Genomic DNA, 24,032 nt, shown 5'->3' on the forward strand with positions numbered 1-24,032 from the left:
ATAATAATAATAATAATAATAATAATAATAATAATAATAATAATAATAATATATACAGTAATAAAAAAACAGGCGTCGAAATATCGGCAATGCCTGTATACGTAGAGTAAAGAATCCATACTGCTGTGGTATATCCTGTTTTAAGATGTATGGAAGCTATTCCCTTGCACAGAACATAGTTGGTAGTTCTTCTGATGTAAAAAGTGGGTAAGCTGTCAAAGACTAAGGCAAATTAAACATCACTTCAAACTCTGGGTACAGCTATATAAGTAGTACTTAAAAATAAATGAAGCCTTGTTATCACTTTAAAGACTAATAAACTTTATTTGTTGTTAAATTTTCATGCACTGTAACCTACTTCAACAGATGCTGCAATCCACAGACACCTATGTCAAATAAAAATTGTCTTGAAAGTGAGTATTCCACTCAAGAAATAACAAATGGTACAATTCTACCTTGTGTACCATTTGATGCAAAGATTGGGCACATACTTAACAGTACAAAACTGAGAGCAGCTCAATCAACAAGCTCTCAAATATCATGACAATTCACAATGCAAGTTAACAAAGAAACAAGTATGTAAGAACAAACAAAAGTAAATAACACTGAATCAGATGGGAAAACATTCATTGGTTTTGTTCAGATAGACAGTTAAATCCTGGTTTAATAAGCCAAGCAGTACTGCATCCACACATAGTCTCTTTCCATGAATTAACAATCCAGAAGCCTCGAATAGCTAACAGAATATCTAATTACAGTTGTCCCTCCGTTTTCGTGGACTTCAGATCCCCAACCCTTGATTACTCGCAAGAGGCAAACGGGTTAAAATGGGGTGCACGCCCAAGGCGCACAGCTGCACGCAGGCACATGTCCCCATTCATCTGTGAGTTTGTTTTCACATGTCCGGGGGGGGGGGGGGGGGTCCCGGAAAGGATCCCCTGTGAAAACAGAGGGCCGACTGTACAGTGGTCACTTCACATTCTCTGGGGTTAGGGGTGAAAAACCACAAATAAAAAAACCACTATTCTCTTTACCTAAAAGAACACCTCTCTAGGAATCTCCAGGTCCTCTTCTGCAGCACTATAGTCAACACCTGCCAGAGGTTGATCACAGAATCAGGCTGGAGGACCTACAAATGCCTAGACAAGTGCTTTCTCTAGGAACTTCTAGGTTCTCCAGCACAACTCTATGGTCAACTTCTGGCAGAGTTGTACTGGAGAGATTCCTAGAGAGGACATATTACGCAAATAAACAAACCCACAAAAGTCAAGGCTGCAAATGTGGAGGATCAAATTGGAAAACTATGGTTAATGGCTGCTGAACAAGCCCTTTTTTAAAATGTGACGTCCAGGCATTTTTAAAATCTCATTTGCAATCCTGATTCAGCAAATCTCTAAATTTTACAACGCTGTTCCTTGTTTTTAAAATGTACAAACTTTCATGTCTTGCCATAAAATGTGAAGATAAATATGATTTTGGTGCATTGTTTTAAAACTCACCCAATTTTGCAGAAATTAGATAAAATCAGCATACAAATGAAGGCATATAAAAATGACATAAACTGAAAATAGTCTGAGCTGCCTACCTTGATTTAAATATATAAAAACCTACCCACAGCTGGAAAATGCCCTCCCTTCCAAAAAGCAAATCTTGATTTTGTCATTTTACATAATGGACATCATTTTACTATGCTATTGTATATAATGGAACTTGTGTGTTCACAGGGTTTTGGATCCATGAGGGAATCCTGGAACCAAGCCCCCGTGGATATCAAGGACTCACTCTATCAAAAGTATTTTTTGCATATCCTTGCATTTAACCCAAATTCCAAAATTAAGCTACAATCAGAGCACCATCAGCAGAGATACCCTCAGTAAGAGTCTCTTATGGCCATCTGTCGGGGATGCTTTGATTTAGATTTCCTGCATTGCAGGTGGTTGGACTGGATGGCCCTTGCGGTCTCTTCCAACTCTACGATTCTATGATTTTTCAATAAAATACAGACAGGGAATAATTGCAACTAAGAGAAAAGGGTCTATTTGCATTATTCATTCATTGGTATATTGTGGCAAGAAGAAATTGTGTGGAAAAGGGTTCAGTATCTACTCTCTGTCCTCCAAGTTCTCTTAGTTTTTACGCTGTACACACAAACCACCAACACATAACATACTGTTCAGCCAAAGGGAAGTGATTGCTTCCTTTGAGGATAATGGATGGAAACAATACAGTATAAGAAACTACCTACTGTAGAGAAGAGTTTTTTTAAGAGGAGGTAAGGGCTTGGATTTGAGGGTACAATACATAAAGCTTGTGCAAACTAGGACTTACTAAACCAGGTATTATTAAGCCACTAATTATCATAACTCAATCACAGTAATAAACAAAGAGCCAGCACTGTGGTTTGAGCATTGGACTACAACTCTGGAAGCAAGGGTTCAAATCCTCGCTCAGTCATTGAAATCCACTGGGCAAGTCCAACTCTCTCAGATTCAGAGAAAGGCAAAGAAAAGCCCCTCTGAACAACTCTTGTCAAGAAACCCCTGTGATAGACCTTGGAGTCGCCACAGGTCAGGAATGACTCTAAGGCACACAGCAAGAAAGAAAGTGGACAAAAACAGCAGGACGGAGCAAACAACAGCAGATTTTAGAACACACCAAATTCACATGACTACTGTAGTGGTCAATTCCAGAACTGACATGCGTTTTGCTTGATGCTGTAGCAGTGCAGGGTAACCTTGATAATAATATGTACTTCCCCCTTCCTTTGTAATCATCCTCGTAAAATTCACTACAAAATTAAGGCCTGTTACTGACTGCCAAAATAAAGCTGCTTCGGGTCTCTTTGGAGGTATGCTATTTAAATGATGCAAGGGTCCTAAGAGTCCAGAGGTCGTGCCAAAGCCACACTCCATTCCTAAGCACTGGAGTGCAGCTTTGGTGCAGCTTCCGGATTCTTAGGATGCATGCATCATTTAAACAGCATACCTCCAAAGAGACCCAAAGCAGCTTTATTTTGGCGGTCTGGAACAGGCCTCAGAAACAAAAAACCTTCCATGTTTGGATGTGGCAACAACTGTATATACTTGAGCATAAGTCAATCTCATGAGTAAATCAAGGATAGATTTTGGGCTCAAAACTAAGGAATTGGCTATGACCCATAGATAAGTCGAGTTTAAAACTTAGGGGCATGAAACAAGAGGATGTAAAGGAAATTTTTAACACTGGGTTAAGAAATGCACTGTATAAGTTGCTTCTTTAACATCCTGAGCGATTGCCCCATGGTGGGCTGTGAGGGAGGGACCTGAGGGAATGAAACATCCAAAAGCAAATCAGAAAACACCTTCTGGCTTGACATGTGTAAAGGGAAGCTCTAAGGCCTTTTCAGCAGTCTTGGCTTCCTCCCTTCCTCCCGCCCCCCTTCCCATCTGAACAGGCTGCCCTTGACTCCTATTCCAGCAATGACCCATGGATAAGTCAACCCAAGTTTTTAAGATCATCATATATACTTGACTATAAGTTGACCTCATCTGTAAGTCGAGGTCAGCTTTTGGGCCCAAAATTATGGATATTGGTATGACCTGTGAATAAGTCAAGAGTCAGACTTCAGGAGGCAGCCTGGCACCCTTCTCAGCGTCTCTACAGCTGGGCTTTCCCTGTGGAGGCAGCTTGGCTGGGAAGAGGCTCAAGGAGAATGAAGGCTCGCCCTTCTTCCTATCATATTGACCCATGTATAAGTTGACTGTTGTTGGGGTTAATTTTTGACCTACATTTTTTTGACATATACACAAGTATATACTGTAACTTTTAGACTAAAATTTCTCAATTTACAGTCAAGTATATGCTGTAATAACAACATATATTCCTAACTATGCACTGCGAAACTGCACGTTAAAGAAACCGTGTTCTATGCTGAACAATTTGCACAAAAACATGAAGTATTAAGATTTATTGAAAAATACTTAAAATACTCTTCTTTATTTATCATTTGCATACAAAATGTACCTTTTTAAATACACACATATATATATATACACCCACACCCACAATACAAAGACAACACCTTCTTGGAATTACATTTTAATAAGGCTTTACATCACAGGTGATGAGATGGCAACAGCGATGCATATGGAGGAGACAGCCATAGGTACTACAGCAGAAGTGGACTTAGAAGCTCTCTCTGAAGATGCCATAATAATCAATGTGGAGGGGCAACTAAGTGGCACCTGCAATCTTGGGGCCTGTTCATACAAGGAGGCTTTCAAAAGCAACTCTATTCACTCTTGCTTGAGGCATACATATTGTACAATGGGCACAAGAGGCAACCACATGAGCTTCATCAAGGTAGGGGAGACACTTCAAGCGTCCATACTATTCTGGGATCTCAGCACTACAGGATATGCACTTCTTAAAAGATGCCTGCAAGAGACAATAGCCCTGAGGGTGACTGTGGCCTTGAACACTGATGTAACAACCACCACCATACTAACAGATAATATCCGCAGGACAAATGGGATGAAGAAGACCTGACGAGAAATAGATTGAAGAATCTGGTTCCTATCGATGCTAAAAAGGTGGACAAAAAGGAACTGACGATTTCAGTGGGAAAGTCCCAATATAGGGCTGCTGGAGGTGGGCAGGGCTACCAGCAAAAAGCTCAGGTAATTCTGTAGAAGCTTCCAAATGATGCACTGAGTAGGTGTAAAACAACCCATTTGTGTGAGTCACAGAGTACGAAGAAGAACAAATAATTCTAAGGACAGTACAGTGTCTTAGTTTTGACTAGCCAGGCTAAGAAGAATTTCGATTTCAATTTTAGCATCATCTTTGTTTCACTTGAAGGTTAATTTTCATGCCAACAACTAGCAACTCTGCTTTTCTCCCCCAGGACTTCCAGGCAAAATGGGGTACAAGCCAGGGCATACTTTCTGTGTGTTCCTTTCCTCAGCAGCACTTTGTTAGCTGAGAGGGAAATAGACGCACACACAGAGGGAGAGAGGAGGAGTGTGTGCCGAGGCTTCAAACAGGAATCCATTACAAGGCTACAGAGAAAGGTGGGCACTTTTTCTTTCAAGAAATTTATTAGCATTAACTCATTGCCCCGTACATAAGTCTACCCATGATTTTGGGGCATAAATGTTTCGACTTATAGTCGAGTATATATGGTACTTCTAAAAAGTTGTAAGAAATAACATGTAATGTTTGACAAAATGCTGATCAATATTTAAGATCCATGGTACCTGAAGAATAATCCAGAACCATGCCAACCCAAATCATATGTCAAGCTTGAAGAACAGGTCTTAACAAAGGTGTTTATCAGACGAGCTCTTAAAGAGGTACTATTCCAGTGTGACTCCTCTAGCTGCCTCCTGTTGCATGCTGGGATTGGCAGTTTTAAGGAGGGGTATTTAGAATTCTCAGGCAGAGAAGTTCAGCTCCTTAAAACTGCCAATCCCAGCATGCAACAGGAGGCTGCTAGAGGAGTCACACTGGAATAGTAGCTCTTTAAGAGCATAGTGTGATAAACATCATAAATACAGATATCCTTCCATTCAAAATTTAGAATGATTTCACAATCAAGGAAGCTGCTCTTAAATTTCATCTTAAACAGCATCAGGCATATTTCTGAAACAGCATTTGTAAAACCGCACATTCAATCTGATCATTGCAAATGTTAACATACAGCTTTCAGAACAATGTAAGGAATTTTACAAAGTGTGTCACAATACCATGTCTTAATTGTACATAATGATTCAGCTTTATGTTTACCAGCACTTCTGAGGCATTTTAGGCTCAATAGGTTGCACTGAATTCATAAACCATATACATACATCCCTTCCAATTCGCGGGGGATCCATTCCAGACCCCCTTGTGAATTGGGAAAATCACCAATATTGGACCCCATTGATTACAATATGCGCACACCATTATGTCCCTCCCAGTTTGCCATCTGTGAAAGACTGAGGGACACAAACAGCATGACCGCAAATCAGGAGGGACGACTGTATAAAAGAGTCACAAGATTACATTTCAAATCTAGACACTGGTAACAAAAGTTTGAAAGGAGAATTTTTTTTATCTATTCTGTACCTCATTTAATTATTAAAATTGCAAAATTCCAGAATGAGCAGATGTCAACTCATTAAATTCAAATGTAAGAGCCAACTAGCTCTAATAGCCACATAATGTATTACTCTCTTCCTTCCACCACACTCCATACACATCACATATAGAAGCAGATTTCTAGGAGATACAAGTAGAGGGCTGAAGGACAGAGGGAAGAAAGGAAAAATCCCACTCTGACCCTAGATCAAATCATGAGACTGCAATGCACTTGCCACTTTGAAAGGAAAAATCCTAGGTTAGATCTATTTGTAGATGAAAGAGCATGCAATTCAAATTGAGTCACTAAAAAAAATATCAACATTTGCTAGCATTGTACAGTGCAATCAAAACTCAAAAGCAATTTAACACTTACCCAGAACGCTGAAGACTTCGAGGAGAAGCAGGTTCATGACCTTGCTGTTTGTCAGCAATTACTGGCTGCTGAGATGCTGACTGTGAAACTGGTCCTTGCTTAACACCTGAAGTAGTAACCTAAAATTTCAAAATTTGAATAGATTATTGTATTACTCAAGATAAACTAATGTCCTTATCAATTAGGATCAAAACTGGGATATTTCTTGTACTTCTCACATATGATACCAGAAAAAGAAGAAAGTAATAATACAGGAATCCAAAGCATGTATGCAGCACTTTGACTATAATTAACATGTTGTACAAACGTTAACCCAGCACACATTCCATCACTAATTTCTATAAATAAAAGAAATGCTTCCAACAATGCTGTAAAGCAGGTCAGTGCTACCAGGCTGAAAAGAGGCCAGATTACCCACTGAGTTCACGACTAAAATCTGAATGAAGACTACTGGCTCACACAATCACACAACCAGCCTTTCATACTGATGGTGGTAAGATTTTGTAGTGGAACCATGACCATCTCCTATCTTATTTCCCTCCAGAAGTCAAAGTTAAAAATCCTCCTGGTGACTCTAATAAAAGGAAAATTACTATGTCAGAACCAGAATTGGCAGTTCGGGACCCTTTATTTGAAGTGGCAGAATTACAGATTTTATAATCATGCAGATTATTCAAACACATCCAAAATGCCCTATTTTGGCCCCTCTGCCTGTCAGGCATGTAGCCATTTGTAGATGTACTAGGGGAGAGGAACTTGGGTGGTGCACTGTGGAGCCCCGTAGTAGATCTCTCTCCCTTGAGAACAGCATTTATATCACTTTATACAGCCCTTCGGGTGAGCAAATACCAGCTGTAGGATTGCATCTTACCCATTTTTACATAATCAAACTAATCTCAGTAAAAAAAACACCAAAAATTAAAATTAAAGCCACTGCTTTTCCCCCATAAATTACTAAAATCCTGTTAAAGCCTTTGCTGATTTCTCGACAAGTGGCCAGAACAATGGACACGATCCTCTCCCATTAAGTAGAGCCAAGTGTGCTCCCTCATTTACTAAGGAGCTGGTGGTGAAATAAATGGGTCAGAGACTAGAATACCAATGGTGGAAAACTCAAGAGTGAGTCCAACCAAACACTGGCTAGAGCCCACTGGAAAACCTAAGCCATGGTGATGAGGGCAGCAAAGAAAGCCTTTTAAGATACAATTGCATTTGCAGTGTCACCTGGCAGAGCTGTCTTGAGTGGTCAGGCATCTTTCGTGCTCAGCTCCACAAGAGCAGCAGACAGACCACCTAGAAGCTCAACGTGAAGAATCTGCATGACACTTTGCAGATAAAATAACTCGATTTGACTCCAACTTGGATGCTGTGATCAATACAGATCCAGTTGGATTTAATCTTGCCTCTTACTTATCCTGTGTTATTGGATATATTTCAATTTCTACAGCCTAGGAATATGGGCAGGATCCTTGGAGAGGTGAGAAAGACTGTACTTCCCTATATGAACCTGCCCAAGTTTTAAGATCTTCGGGGGAAGGCTTCCTCTTGGTTCATCATCATCAGGAACATGTTGGGGAATGTCCTCCAAGGAGGCATAAGTTGAGAATGCACCCGAGGTGGGGGCTGACCTGCTAGCTAGTCACATTTTGAGGTTTAAAGAGGTCAAAGTATTCATAGGCTAAGAAGATACAAACCTTGAACCACTGAGTTAGAGTAGATGAGGTAACTTTCTTGCCCAAGGAAGTAGGCAAAAAAGAGACAATGATTCAATTTTCCTAAAGGACCTAGTACATCTGATGTTCAGCTTCAGGGCCATCCTAACATCCAGGCTGGGCCATTACCTTTCTAGAGGGAAAACTGGGTGAGGCCAGAAGGAGGGTAACTCTACCGGCTGCATATGGTGAAAAGGTGCAATTTACCTTAACTATCAAGCCAGAGAGACTGAATAAGAATCAAATTTACAGTAGGAGGGGTCCATTGAAAAGGCTGCCAATTCTGAGACCCTTCTTGCTGATATGACTGCTACAAGGAAAACCATCTTGATGGACAGGACTGGAAGTGGAGCAGTCTTTAAGGGTTCTAACAACAATCTGGAAGGGGTTTCTAACAACTTGTAGAGATCCCAAGATGATTGAAGGGCTAAGGAACAAAGCTCCTCTTAAAAGCCTCTTTACATGTGGGTCATCAGAGGAAGGATGGTTCTGGTTGGTTGATAAAGTGTAGGCTATGGCTGCAATTTGCCATCGTAAGGTGCTGGGATTGAGTCCTAGGTTAAGATCCACTTGTAAGAAATCTAGGACCTCCTTCACTCCTGCAATGCAAAGAGAAATTGAATTCCTCCAAGTCCATCTGAGAAAAGCTTTCCAAGTGGACTCATATATCCTGACAGAAGAACTATGCCTGGAAGCTAGACACTTCTCTGTACCCAGGAAAGGATTTGGTGATATTCAGTGTAAAGGGAGGGGGAACAACCACCACCCTGTCTTGACAGGTAAGATTTTGCTATCTTCTCCATGTGTACAAGTACATGCCACCCTTTGAAGTCTTGCTGAAAGTGAAAGAAAGCCAACCTGATGACATGAAACTCTAGCAACTGATTTTACTGTTTTCTCTTTTATATGCTGTTACCCACCTTGATCCAACACAGGGAGAGGCGGGTTAATAATAATAATAATTATTATTATTATTATTATTATTATTATTATTATTATTATTATTATTATTATTATTATGCTGTGTGTCTCATCTGCTTGAGTTCAAACCTCTGAGCTGAGAGGCCTTTGAAATGAGCCCCCAACTCAGGAGGCTGGTATTTGTCTTGGAGGGGGACTCCAAGGGAGAGGCTGAGAGTGTCTGTCTACCTGAGGAGGAGCCTCCAAACCTCCACAGTTAGATAAACTTTAATGTGATGAAGTGCTGCTATGAATATCTAAAAGGGTCAGAGGAGCCACTGCAATGGTGTGAGTTAAAGATCATCAAAAAACCATCAGGCCTAGAAAATGTGTCAGTGCCATAAAGTCTTCTGACATCTTTTTCAAAAAAGGACAACTTCCTTTATGATCTTTTCTATTCTCTCTGGAGAGGAAGCAATGCACCCTTTTCCTCTGTCTATGAGGGCACCTAAACAGACTAGCCTCTGGACTGGAACAAGATTACGCTTTTGTTCATCTAACACAAAGGTGTGGTTCTGGAGCACTGTCAGTGTAACTGTCAAGACTTGTTGAGCCCCTGAAAGTGTGTGAGATTTTAGGAGGGTATCAATTAGGTATGGGAAGATACAGGTGCCCTGAAATCTCAGGTGAGCCACGAGGGGAATCATCACCTTGGTGAATACCCAAGACCCCCAAGACAAGGCTTTGAATTACAAATGGGCACTGAGGTACATGTGCAGTGATGAATGTCCATGAATATGCAAATAAACAAGATATCTAGCTTCATTCAAGACTACAAGGATCTTCTCTGTCTCTCTTTTTCTCAGCTTGGGAACAAACTAAGCAGCTTGGGATCTAAGATGAATTACTTCCAAATCAACACATGATCTCTTGTAAAGTCTAATATTTACATTTGACCCATGGATAAGTCGACCTAGGATTTTTGGGTCAATATTTTTACTAAAATTTCTAGACTTATACACGAGTATATACAGTATGTTAACATTCAATAGAAATATAGTGTTGTGACTATCATCAAAACGAATTAAAAACTTACCTTTGGCTGTGATGATACAGGGGGTGTATTTATCAAAGGTTTCAGAGGAACTGTGTTAGTCTGAGGCGTGCTTATCCTTGGAGATACATATGACCTTGGTGATGAAGCATCCGATGTTAAAGACATTGGGGACTGATTAGATGGCTGAGCTGTGAATAAAACCATTATAGTTTTTTAATGAATCTACCTAAATCTACATAAAACACTTTTATGAAAGGAAGTCTGAAAGGAATGAAGAGACAGCATACATAGCATCAGCAAAATAGAAAAAAATATTTTACAGTACCAATATTGTCTGTGAAAGCTGAGGGATAAAAACTTTAACTGCCATGGAGTGTCTTTAACTAACCAACTAAATAACATCTACTCAGCTGCAATGATTAAAATGTTTCACTTGGCACAATGTAAATCTGACCCTATATACAAGATAACTATCTGTATGAGTAGAATCCGTATAAGCAGATATATACTTGGGTCTCACAGTGACTGACAGCAGTATCAAAATGGTATTGCTACATGAGTAAAATTGAGGTTTAGCACTAACAAACAGTTCGAGATATATTAAAAAACCTGAACAGTCAAGTTGTACATGCAACAGAACAGGTGGTTTGAGTCCTCTCTTCAACAAGGAATAGAACAACAGATAGAAGTGAATATAGGTCTCCAGGTGGATACGATATTGGCAAATATATATGTGCAACAAGCATATCATAAAGACAGCAGTTCAAAAAAAATTAACTCCAAGATATATCAACCATGGTACCTTACATGTTTCTGAGACAGAAAACACAAAATTTCCATCAGAATGATTTTCTGCTCATGACTACTTTCTAGGTGTCTCCACTGAATTCTAATTACCTGAGCACACACTGCAAGTAGAGATCTAAATGGTCTATTTTACCTTTCCAGAGGTTAAAAAAAATAGTCTTAATTACATTACTATTAACTGTGTTATTACAATATATTCAGGCTCTGAATGTGGACAGTGAATAGAAGTATTAAGGTCAAACATATGCTCACGCATGTAGGTTAATCTAACAAAATGTATCTAGTGTAAAAAAAATGGCTTCAGTAAATTAACAGCAAGGGCTTTGTTTACTGAACAGTTCATTCCACAAATTCCACCCCAATTTCATTGGCGTGATATTGTTTATGCTATGTTGGTCTAAAAGCATTTACTTCTTGCCTTGAATGCCTTGAAGCATTCTGCTGCCTCGAATCTCATTTTGGGAGAAAGGTGGGATATAAATCCAGTAAATAAATAGATATAAATAAATACTACAGACTCATCAGATATCAGCAACCCACCACCACAGGACTCTTTAAAAAATTTTAGATTGCAACAAGAAACTTCCAAAATACCTTGTGTGGAAAGTTGTGCTGCTTGAGAAATCAGGGAAGTTATATTAAAAGCAGATGGTCCAGCAGTGAGAATTTTATGGAGTATAGATTGCAGAGAAGCTTGTGTTACAGCAGCTGTAAGAACTAATGATATATTAAGGTTATCAATCTCATTCTCTGAAACTGAAGCAACAATATATTGTATATCTATGCACCTTTTTAGCAGCCAATATAATATTGCCATATAACCACTCAACACACTAACACAATTCTTTCTTCCTCTCCTTTATGTCACCTTTAGTGCAGTTAACTGTTAATAGATTCTACTCTGGAAGAAGATAAAAGATAAATGGCCCGGGAAGCCAGTTGCTCTCCATGACTGGTAATAAACCAGGAGGAAAAGAGAAGAGACAGGTAGCATTTCCAAGGAAATCAGCACATGGGGACACCCTATGCACACTAACACATTTGCTACTTCTCATTTGGATAGCTGACTTTCCCACACCACTTCATAAATGGTTATACAGTATATGCTTGCAAATAACACTAGGAAGTGAGCAAAACACAAAACAATTTAGTTAAACTGGCACTTAGATTCAATCTTATATGCTGATTTACTGACTTGATTCAATCTTTTAAAAATTGCCCCCATATAGAAGGCACTGAGCCTCTTTACTTAATATACAGTGGTCCCTTCCCTTATGTGGGGAATCTATTCCAGACTCCCCCCTCGCGTAAGGGAAATTATGCAGATGGTCAAGCCTCATTAAAGATAATGGGGCTTGTGGACATGCGCTACTGCTTCTTCCGGGGCGCGGCGCAGCTTCTTCCAGCGCGGCTTCCAGCATATGCTGGAAGCCACGTATGACGCACACTCACTGTAATATTTTGATATGACAGATAGGACACTTTATTTACCTTCATTTATTTTGGATGTATCTACACTAGAATTATTAAGCTGCAAGGTGGCTTGTAGGGCAGGTATTAACTGTCGAAGGAGGTTTGGATCCTGAAGAAGCGGAGGAATTGGTGACTGTGAAACAGGCGAAACAGGGACTGCAGAAGCAGATGAAGTTGGTGCACAACCTGGATTCAGCCCAGAAGCAGACGATGTGGAAGGTGTTGTGCATGAGTGGGATACAGACTTGTCCATAGACACAGATTCTGAAACAATGAAAGATTTGTGCTACCTCCTTTTTAATATAATCCATTCACTAATCTTTTATCAATAATAAATACATTTTAATACAAGACACTGTGACAAACTGTTTTCCTTCCCATGTTTATTTTAAAATAACTTGTTTTTATCCTTTCCATTACTGCCTTCTTACCAATCAAAGCATCTAATAAAATATCACAGAGTGCAATTTTAGCTGAAGATAAAAAAGCAATAATAAAAACAAAACACTAAAATTCAACATAAACAATATTTAATAAAATAATTTAAAATTACTATATATACTCATGTATAAGCCCAGAAATTTTAGTCAAAAATTGACGCCAAACAACCTGTGTTGACTTATCCATGGGTCAATGCAACTACAGTACTTTATGAAAAAAGGAACCACCCCCTTCTCTGAGTAGAGTGGCAAAAGGAAAGACCTTAGTCCATCCTGAGAGAACATAAAAGAACAAATTTCCCTCTACTCTCTCTGTCGTGATGTGACTTCTAGCCCTTTTGAATTTTTAGCAGGAAAATGACAGTGGTGGCAGCTCCTTGGAGCTTTCTTTCAAAGGACCATTTAGAGGAATCAGGCTTTTGAGGATTTGAGTAGAACATCTGTGTATATTTTTCGGCTTTCCTGGGTTAAAATCAGGCAAAGTCACATTAAAATTAAAGGTTATAATCACTAGTTTTTTGTGGGTTTTTCAGGCTATGTGGCCATGTTCTAGAAGAGTTTCTTCCTGACGTTTTGCCAGCATCTGTGGCTGGCATCTTCAGAGAATGCTTGCCTGGAAAGCAGTTGGAGATATATATATATAGTGTGACCTGGAAAGGCAGGAGAGATTTGCATGTGTATTGTTCTGTTGCTAATGGCAGGCCTCAAGGTGGGAAGGTCTGCAAAAGATGCCACAGATGCTGGCGAAACATCAAGAAGAAACTCTTCTACATGGCCACATAGCCCGAAAAACCCACAAAAAACTTTGGATGCCAGCCATGAAAGTCTTCAACTTTACGTTATAATCACTGCTCATGTAGTCACCACTTTTTTTTGCTTTGTCTTTTCATCCTTTTAAGCATGTGTGCGTTTTCATAGTCCCACATGCCCTTGGTTGCTTCCCCCACAACCACCGTTCACCGTAGTTCCCTCTATCTATCCAGCCTTTAGGGGAATGATGGCGAACCTATGACACATGTGCCAGAGAGGGCAAGAGAAGCCATTTTGGAGAGCATACAGAGAGAGGGGAGGGCAGGAGGAGGAAAGGGCATGTACGTGTTCCTCCTCTTCCTCCACCCTCCTGTGCCTTCCCAGGACAGTGGGGGAAGAGGAGGAACAGGTGCTCATTCCTCTTCTCCCCCCCCCCCCCCACTGGCAATTAGCTTCTCTGGGGAAGTCCCACCCAGGTACCTGAATGCCTTTGAGTTTGGACACTCATCCCTAAAAGATATGCCATCACTGCTTTAGGGTGAGCACAGTTATGCCTACCAGAATTATCTAAGTTCTTTGGCATTGTTTCCCTGTTTTGTCCTTTACATCCTTTGTTACGTGCCACTATGTTTGATACTCAACTTATCCATGAGTCATATTAAAATCCCTAATTCTAGTGCCTTTGACCTATACACTAGTATATCTGGTAATGTAGATCCTGGATTTAGACAAAAACATCTTGCTAAACTTCTTTGTAGTCATCCTAAAAAGATAAAACATTTATTAATGGAGCAGAATTTAGACTTTAAATAAATGTTTGTATGTGGTAATGCTGAAACATAAGGTTTTTGCTAGTTTGGAAAATATAAACAATAACATCTGAAAATAAAAGCTATCAACAGTGTAGTAATAAAACAAAACTTCCTTATCTAAGTTTAGGAAGTGTACAGCACGCCCTTTGTTTACGCAGGGGATCCGTTCCAGACTCGCCCACGTAAAACAAATACCACCTATGCTCGAGCCTCATTTAAATGAATGGGGCTCGTGCACGAGGCGGTGTGGTGGCGCACGCCATGGGCATGCGCCCTATTAATCCCTATGGGATGCGCCGCCCGTTCCTCCCCAGTCTTCAGCATATGCTGAAAGCCGCTAAAGCACGACCGCATATGACGTGGGCATGTTTCAGCATTACCACATACAAACTTTTATTTAAAGTCCAAATTCAGAAATAAGCATACCATGTTCTTAATATACTTAATCAGCAAAACAAGGAAAGGGTATTACTGTATATACTCACGTATAAGTCTAGAAATTTTAGTCAAAAATTGATCCCCAAAACCTGGGTTAACTTATTCATGGGTCAATAAAAGTACTGTCATTTAATTCTTATCAAAAAGAGGAAACATTCCCTTCTCTGAGTTGAGTGGCAAAAGGTGAGAACTTAGTCCATCCCAGGAGAACCTAAGACAAGCACTGTCCCTCTCTACACTATTTGCCAGGGCATCATTTCTGGCTGTTGAACACCTGGGTGGGAAAATAGCAGTGGTAGTTCCCTCTTCATCCACCCAGCTTTTAGGGTGAGCACAGGTATGTTTGCTGGAATTTTGTTAAGTTCTTTAGCACTGTTTTTCTTTGCTTCATCCTTTATATCCTTTGTTACATATCCTTACACTTTACCCTCAACTTATCTACGGGTCATATCAAAATCCGCAATTTTGGCCACTTAATCTGCCCTCAACTTATACATGCGGTCGACTTATAGTTGCGTATATAGTTGTCCCTCCATATTCGCTAGGGTTAGGGGAACAAGACCCCCGTGAATATGGAAAAACCGCAAAAACAAAAACACTGTTTTTACCTGAGAGGACACCTCTCTAGGAGTCTCTAGGTCCTCCAGTGCAACTCTGAGGTCAATGTGCAACATACACTGACCATAGAATGGCACTGGAGTGGCTACAAATGGCCTTTCAGTGCAACTTTTAGTTAAAGTTGACCACAGAGTTGCACTGGAGGACCTAGACAGTCCTAGAGAGAACATATTAATGAAATCCGTGAATAATCAAATCCGCAAATATGGAGGGATGACTGTATATATAGTAGTTACATTCACATTGTTATTTTTAGGAAAGTTAATTGTAGATAGAAAAAGTTAGCTGTCCATCTTTGTTAGAAATATCTTGCAGTATCACAGTAAGTAACGCTTATTACTGAAATAGGGCAACTCCATTAAGCTCTCTTCAATCAATACCACAAATATCCACATATTCTGTTTCTGAACTTTTACCTGAGTTTCAAGTTATTCAGGAAATGCCCAACCCTTGAGCAGTTCTGGGGGCATTCAAGGTCTACGGGGTGAAGGGGAGCAGATGGAATTCAATCTGTCAATGTTACTATTCTACTAAGGGAAGACACTGCTGGATAGAACCAAGAGACTGCTTGTAACATATTCAATTTTTTTAATCTGCTTTATAGCTTTATTATCATTCTGAAAGGAAGTACAGCTTTATCAAACGCAGTCTGCTCCCCACATTCCCCACTGGCCATTGACCATGCTGGGGAAGGCTATTTAACAAATTTTAATTCATTTTCTTCCAACATTTGCATGTTGTAGTTTTTTCCTAATTTCAGGACTTAAAAAAACTGATAGAATTCTTCCTCCCAAAACTTTGCACCTCTATGCAAAAACAAACAGACGCAAGGGGCTGTCAAAACATTTGAACCATTTAGACATACATTTCTGTTGGTAATTGCACCTTGAGCCATTACTGGACTGAAAGATTAAAAACTGTGATGTAAAAAAGTTAAGTGAACCAGCACAATACAGATCTCTTCACTTGTTTAAATGTTCTACTACTGTTTAAAAGAAAACTTGGGAGATAACTATTTCCTACTGTCTGTCAACAGCATGTGTTAAGGTTTAACATGGGGAGACACATGCAGTCATAAAAAAGCACATGTTCAAACGACATAATAAACCATAAAGGGAAAGATCTATTATTTAACTGCTGATGCTGTGAGCAGGAGTGTTTAAGCCATGCACACCAGCCAAACCTCCTATAGACCCTTGTTTATTGTATTGTCTCCATATCATGATTTCAAAAGTGTCCACCACTGTCTTCCTATAGACACTTATTACAGGATCCAGTAATAGAAAAACAGAACTGATGCTGCATAACTAGATTTCCTGGCTCCTCAATGTAACACAGGCTCAATACCCACTAAAGCCAATCCTGAGTGTCAAAGGGTTCTCTGGAACAGTATCTGAGAGGGCACAAGTAATGAGGAACCAAAAAGTTGAGAAATTAGAAAAATTTAGTTGTACTGCCTTGAACAAGTCACTTTCAATAAGATCTATGAGTCTCAGTGAAGAGATGAGAATAAATAATTCAACAATAAAAGGCAGCTATTTAATTAATGTGGATTTGATTATTTAATAGTTTGGCTGAGGACAGTGAACAAATTGATAGATGGGTGGGTAGCTGGATACATAATGCAGGAGATGCCTGAGAGCTCTTTGTTGCTGCTGCTGCCCAGCTACTAAACAAACAGCCTACTCCAGGCTGCCGCCACTCTCCTGCTAGGTGAGCCCACCTTCCTGTTACCACTAGCCAGTAAGCCTAAATCTAAATTTTATCCATCTGTCCTTACACTGCCCTCAGCACTGCTGTGCTCCGCCTGGCCACCCACCCATCTAGTTCTGGTCTCTCCCTTCTATCAGACACCCTGGATGGGGAAAGGGGAAGTGGCGCCTGACAGAATAGGAGCTCCTTTTGAGCCCCTAGTGGCCTCCCTGTCACCCTCGTGGGCACCTTCCACTGCTGCACACAGTGCTTCCGCATGTGCCCAGGCCACAGAAGAGAGCAGCAAGGAGGATGGGCAGGTGGAAGGCCCTGCGTTGGGGCCAGAAAAAGATTCCTGGGGACCATGGCAGCAGCAGCAGTGGTGGTGCCCCATCCAGAGATATTTGTGGTTTTTCTATTGTAACTGGGTCCTGCTCCCCACAACTCCCACAAATATGGAGGGCTGACTCTAGCAGTAAATTCATGGTTAAAAATTACATAATCCAATTACTTCAACAACATGCAAGAAGAACCAGCACAGTAGTATTTAGCTGACAAACCTTTTCTCTCTGTTTTCTGTGAAGGGATGGAAGAGGTGGGTGTAGGCAGTTTTGATAAGGAAGATGCCCCATTTGCATCGAACGATTTCTTTGGCTGGTGATCAGACTGTAGAGGAAATGGGCTAGGAGGAACAGAACTTGGGGTAGCAGATGGATGTACCACAGTTTTAATGGGATGTTGTACTGGAGTAGAACTACTGTGAGTCTCTGTTCTTGGCAGTCTGTAGTCTCTGTCGTTGTGTCTGCTTGTCTGAGACAAAATATTCTGTGGGAGCATATTAGCGGCATCACTGGAATGCTTCTCTTCCACTTTTGTTTATCATTCACAATGTTGCAATAAGAAACAGAAAAGACCAAGTTAGAGATCTAACACTGACCAATTGCCAATACCATTCAAATAAAACCTTTTCTATCTAGCTACAATTATTTTCCCCCCATAAAAGTATTTTGATGTTGCAATGCTTCCACCAAAATGAACTTTTCTGACATCCTTATATTCTCAAATATATCTAGCATCATCATATAGGTAAGTCAAAGAATTTCAGTGCTTGATTCTGTACTTTTTTAAAAATTGTTTAGTAAAGAAGGTAACGACAGAACACAAAATTCAAATACCTAAACTTGCAAAAGTCAACATAATTTGTGTTCTAACTTAAAATACACTGCAACTACTATAACAACACAAATGAAGTAAAGGACCACAGGACGAAAGAAAGAAAGAAAGAAAGAAAGAAAGAAAGAAAGAAAGAAAGATTTAGTGTTCAGTATTCTTTAACGAGGCTAACATGCTAGTGATTCACAGAAAATGAATTAGACAAAATTATACAAAAAAATTGAAACTTGCAGTTTAAAAGGGATAAAATAAAATATCAAAAACAATCCGGGGTCTTAACCCATGCTTAGAAAAGAGAACTGAAAATCAATCCTTTATCATACATCTGTTTGCACATTCAAGCTTAAAAAGTAGTTTATTATGTTTTATGCATATTCTATTTAGCAAACCTACAAAAATACAGATTACATGTGTAAAACCTCTAGCTTTAACACATTTAAAAGTAAAAAGAGCAAAAGAAGATGCTAGGTAGCATGCAATTCATGGTAAAAAATAAATAAATCACAAGAGTTATTTAGTATCTACGGTATGCAAAAATCAGAGCTGAATGGGGGGGGGGGAGGCCTATGTATTTGGAATGCTTGTTTGAAGTAAAAGCACTGGGGATAGGGAATCAAAACGGGTAGGCAACAAGGTGATTTATAAAAGCATACATACTTCCACTAGAAAACCCACTAGCAGCAGTTGCCTGCATCACCTCTCTTCTGTAGTCTCTGTCTTTTGGGAAACTGTTGACAGACATTTTACTTGCTTCTTTTTGTCTCTGCTCTCTAGAGTGAGGAAACAAGCAAACAGTTAAAATTATACCAATGCACCATAGTACATTACACCTATGGTACTCAATAATTACCTTTCAAGCCATTCTTTTGGTTTTTCCCACTGTGAAACTTCTGTTCGGCAATTATAGTAATATTTTTTGCCAGAAGAACTAATGTGCTCAGACCAGTCATCTGCAGAATCATAAGACTTAAGAGAGAAAAAACAACAGTGATAGAATCAACAGATTAAAAAAATATATCCTGAATATTCAACGTTAACGTACATTTCACTGAAAACATTATCATCAAAGCAATTTAGTAGCGTACAATGCATACACTGTGTTAACATTTTCATAATGAGTTAACAATGCTGTGTGAGATTGCAACTTCATGCAACATATATAAATGGCCCACAGGGTGAAACCGACAAGTGGCTGGGAGTGGTCTCTGGCCTCTTCAGCTACAATCAGGCCCCAAATGACCCAGGACCGCAGAAACTGGATGGGCCACTCTAAAAGCAGGCCACTGCTGCAGTCCCAAACGAGCTGCTGGCAAGGAATGGATTTGTCACTCCTTTTGTCAGTGGCATCCAACTGCATCACCACACTCCCAAAGCGGCCAGAAACTGTTCATTTTGGCCTGTCTGTTTCGGGCCCACATACAGTAACATTTGAAATTCAATACTGAACAGTGCAAGTTCCCTGGAACACATCATGAACAATCTTGCTCTATTGCAGTGATGGCAGACCTTTTTTGGACAGCATACCGGGGGCAGGGCTTCTGCCCTCTGGAGATGGGGCTGTGTGCTGGGGGCAGAGCTTTCACTCTCCAAAGTTGGGGCTTCTGGGGTGGGATTTCTTCCCCCCTTTGCCTGGCCTCCAGCTGTCTCTGAGAGACAGCTGGGGGTCAGGAAAGGTCCATGGAGAGGAGGAGAACAGACACCCGGAACTCCTCCTCCCAGACCTTTCCTGACGCCCAGCTGTTCCCCCAGAGGGAGCTGGAGGCCGGGAAAGGTCTCTGGGATGGAGCAACTGGCACGTGCTGGTGACTCCTGCTCCCCCCACCCCTTTTACGGCCTCCAGCTGTCTCTGAGAGGCAGCTAAAGGCCGGGAGAAGGAGCCAGAGGTACTCACCTGTGGCTCCTTCTCCCTAGCGCCACTTTCCAGCTTCCAGCTGTCTTGGAGGAACAGCTGGAGGCCAGGAAACAGCAGGGAGGCAGAGGAAAAGGCATGTGTGTTCCTGTTCCTCCTTCTCCCTGACCTTTGCCTGGGAAAATGGCATCACATGCCACAGGTTATCCCTGGCCCATGACTGGCAAAATAGTGTCGCGTGCCATAGGTTCACCATCAAAGCTCTATAGAGATCTATTACCCACAACTAGACAGAAGTGAAACTTCTGATTTTTAGAAATGTACAGACACTGTCTGTATAATAGCACATTAAGGTTAGAAGAACTGGTAAATTCAGCATCTATACTTACTGCATCAGATGTTTTGCTTGGATTATTGCTAGGATTTGAAGAGTGTGAATTTGAGCTATGAAGAGCACTGTGGTTATGAGAATTTTCTTGTGGAGAGTAACTGGTCCCTGGGGGAGAAAGCCATGTATTAATTTTCATAATCTTCTGCCGAGATCATGAAGTAACACAACCATGAATAACTTTCAATGGAAGAAAAATTAGCTTAGAAAGCTGATACTCATTGAAAAGGAGATAGGCTAACTAAATATAAGCCATAGACCTTTATAAGTGACCAAAGCAAGTAATTGTTAATATATATCTGGACTAGGGTATTTAGGATCATCCTATAGCTACGACTACATACATTTATATGAGAGTAAGTAACAGTGGACTAAACAAAACTCTCTTCCAAGTGTACTTGCATTACGATCCTATGCATGTAATGCACTAATACAAGGACAGGTGAGGTTAATTAAGCAGATTACAAAAGAGACTATTCAGTTGCTATAAAAATCTGCCTTTTGTTTTCATTTGCCTTTCTTAAAACAGGAAGACTTCTAAAACATATGCTATCCCAGAGGACACCATCTATTATTTTATAACATCTTGTAAGTTAAACTAGAACAGTTCAAGAAATGTTAATTATTAAAAAATTCTGTTGAAGCAGAAATATACAAAGTTGAAATTTTTATACATGCTCCTCAAAATGGGAAAACAGTAAGTTCTTTTCAGTTCATTTCAAAAGCCTGAATTTGTTATATAATCATGTCAGCAAACCCTAATAAAAAAACTCAATAAGACCCTAAGAGCTACAAAAAGCTGAACCAAATAATCATTACATCTAAGTATCAAAACACTGGAAAACAAATTGATGACACTCAAAAGGCCAAGATTCGAATACACCTGACTCAGATCCATTCATCTTCCGAATTAAACAAAATAAATTGTGGAACAATCTGCAGGCAGATGCATAGTCCAGGAAGCACTATAATGTGAAAATAACTGAAACACTCAGTAATTTTCAAGTTAGGTAAACTCACCCCCACCCCAAACTGTTAAGTTCCAAGTTAAAGTTAAGAATCAGAAACGGCCAGCAAATGTTATACTGTATTATATATCTATGTCTCAGTTCCCAGGAATGCTCTTGTTCAGTGCTCTTGTTAGCATAGGACAGAATACTTCTAGTACTGTTCTGGACTCTCAAGGTGCTTGTCTACATTACTTATAAATCCCAGTTCCCCCTGGGTTTCTTGTATGCTGTTTACAATACTTAGGCCCAAAATTCGGAATTGGTTCTGGCCTGTTTTCATATTGCCAAGAACCGATTTGGGGTTCCCACCTCTTGTCCTGCATTAAAAAGACTTAACTTTTGCTCCATATTTAGTATCCTAAGTCTGAAGCGTTTTTCCCCCAGCTTCAAGAAAAAGACACATATAATGTAGTCTTTTTTATTATCATATCAAGCCATTATATCTCCCTTCCAGAATATTCACTATAAACTATTAGATTCACAAGTAGACAATTTCCCCCCTCTTTTCCCTCAGAACCGTACAATTTCTTCTCAAAAAGCTCTAAAATTGTGTGCTTCAACTTCTCTCAACTTGTACTCCATTTTCTTCCCTTTCTCAGGTGACATCCACATAGGGACAAATGTCTGGCCCCTTTAGACCAGGGATGGACAGAAGGCAGATGAGGACCCACTGTTAGATCCCTGGGTGATTTGCAAGAGTTTCTAACTTTCAAATGTCTAACAGCAGCAACAACTTAAAAAGCCTCCACCCACCCAAAACAGAACACATGGGGGTAGTGGGACCAGGAGTGGATTTCTGAGTAAAACACTTAGTTTTGGTACGGATCACATATTCCTGAAAGGTACCTTGTGCCTTGCTGTTTGACATATGCCCTTGTGCCTAACAATCTGGCTGGAGAGTTTCAAGTTTGTAGTACAAAGTAGTACCACATCTGAAATCTGCCTACTCTTGCTTTACACCCTCTACCCCCCACCCATCTGGAAGCAAATTCACTATTTGAGGAATAACAGATCTTACAGATATTGATTCTAACAAAAGCATGACTACAGCTTAGTTTTATAGTTTACAGTTTTATATATCAATGATGTATTATATCCTGGCAAGATACACACATACATCTTGTAAAATGGATGGCTAACCTTATCTATTAACAATTAATGTGACAAGATACTTACTACTAGAAACAGAAGTGCACAGCTTCGAATATGCTGGACTTGCTCCTTTTCTGATATGCAAAAACAGCCTTCAAAGCAAATCTGCACATCTGTCAGAACTTGAGATACTGACCTAAATTATCTTATTAGTCTCAACTAGAGTAGACCCACTGAATCAGTGGGGGCTACCTATGTGTTGACTTTTTGTTCAACATTCTACTCCAGCTGAGAAACTATAAGGCTCAGACTACTGTGGCCTTCCCATATGCGTGAGGTTGCAATCACTGGTGCCTCAGGCACCTCTTTGCTATGATGCCCCCCAACAACCCCATTAATAGGTGGGAGGGGCAGCCCTTTAACTCCATCCCTCAGATTACTTTCCTCTCCCAGTAGCTTTCAACTGTTATTGTCTGAAACCTATGTGCCATTTTGGTAAGTCTGCTATCAGACTGAAGATCATATTGAAGACTTCAGACATGAATATTGCATCTAAATGTGAACTGTGGCCTGTTACAGACTGCCAAAATAAAGCTGCTTCGGGTCTCTTTGGAGGTATGTTATTTAAATGACTAAGAGTCCAGAGGTCACGCCAATGCCACACTCCATTCCTAAGCACTGGAGTGCAGCTTTGGTGCAGCTTCCGGATACTTAGGATGCATGCATCATTTAAACAGCATACCTCCAAAGAGACCAGAAGCAGCTTTATTTTGGCAGTCTGTAACAGGCCTGTGTTTTCCTTCATGAAGCTTACTATGGTCCAAAACACACTGCAGAAATAATCCAGTTTGAGACCACTTTAAGCGCTCTGGCTCAGTGCTAGGGAATTCTGCGAACTGTAGATTTGGGAGACATTTAGCCTTCTCTGTCAGAGAGCTCTGGTGCCACAATACTACAATTCCCAGGATTCCCTAGTGTGCAGTGTGTTTTGGGCCTATATAACAGGATCAGTAGTCTCCAGTTTTGCTGAGGAACAACTGGTGGAAATGCAACAACCAAGATAACTTGGATCATGAAGTCAAAGCAATAAAGGCCTGGAAAAGGGGCTAAATACCAAGAATTACAAGTGCTATTTTCAAGAGAGTTCCCTTTACAAAGGCTACTTTATAAAGGATATAAAGAAGATTGATTGACTACATCAGGAGTTGTACCATACACAAATGTAACTCCTTATATGTACATATGTACAGACCTAGCAGAGTTGCACATATAGCAACTAAAGTGGAATTTCTTATCCCTTCCCAAAGCTTTTAGACGTTGGGGTAACATGTCTTTGACAGATGAAT

General features: G+C 40.2%; 1 protein-coding gene across 1 annotated transcript in view; it reads right to left on the bottom strand.

The window, feature by feature from the left end:
• The window catches only part of WAC (WW domain containing adaptor with coiled-coil), a 58,788-nt gene that overhangs the window by 4,140 nt on the left and 30,616 nt on the right, over positions 1-24,032 (bottom strand). The window contains exons 4-11 of the mRNA XM_042472214.1: positions 20,586-20,692; positions 19,198-19,313; positions 19,005-19,117; positions 17,735-18,043; positions 12,443-12,688; positions 11,546-11,668; positions 10,184-10,332; positions 6,476-6,594 (exon numbers count right to left, since the gene is read on the bottom strand). Of these exons, the coding sequence (XP_042328148.1) occupies positions 6,476-6,594; positions 10,184-10,332; positions 11,546-11,668; positions 12,443-12,688; positions 17,735-18,043; positions 19,005-19,117; positions 19,198-19,313; positions 20,586-20,692 (1,282 nt within the window). The remainder of the gene's footprint in view (positions 1-6,475; positions 6,595-10,183; positions 10,333-11,545; positions 11,669-12,442; positions 12,689-17,734; positions 18,044-19,004; positions 19,118-19,197; positions 19,314-20,585; positions 20,693-24,032) is intronic.

Source organism: Sceloporus undulatus, chromosome 6, assembly GCF_019175285.1.
Source record: "Sceloporus undulatus isolate JIND9_A2432 ecotype Alabama chromosome 6, SceUnd_v1.1, whole genome shotgun sequence".
NCBI lineage: Eukaryota > Metazoa > Chordata > Lepidosauria > Squamata > Phrynosomatidae > Sceloporus > Sceloporus undulatus.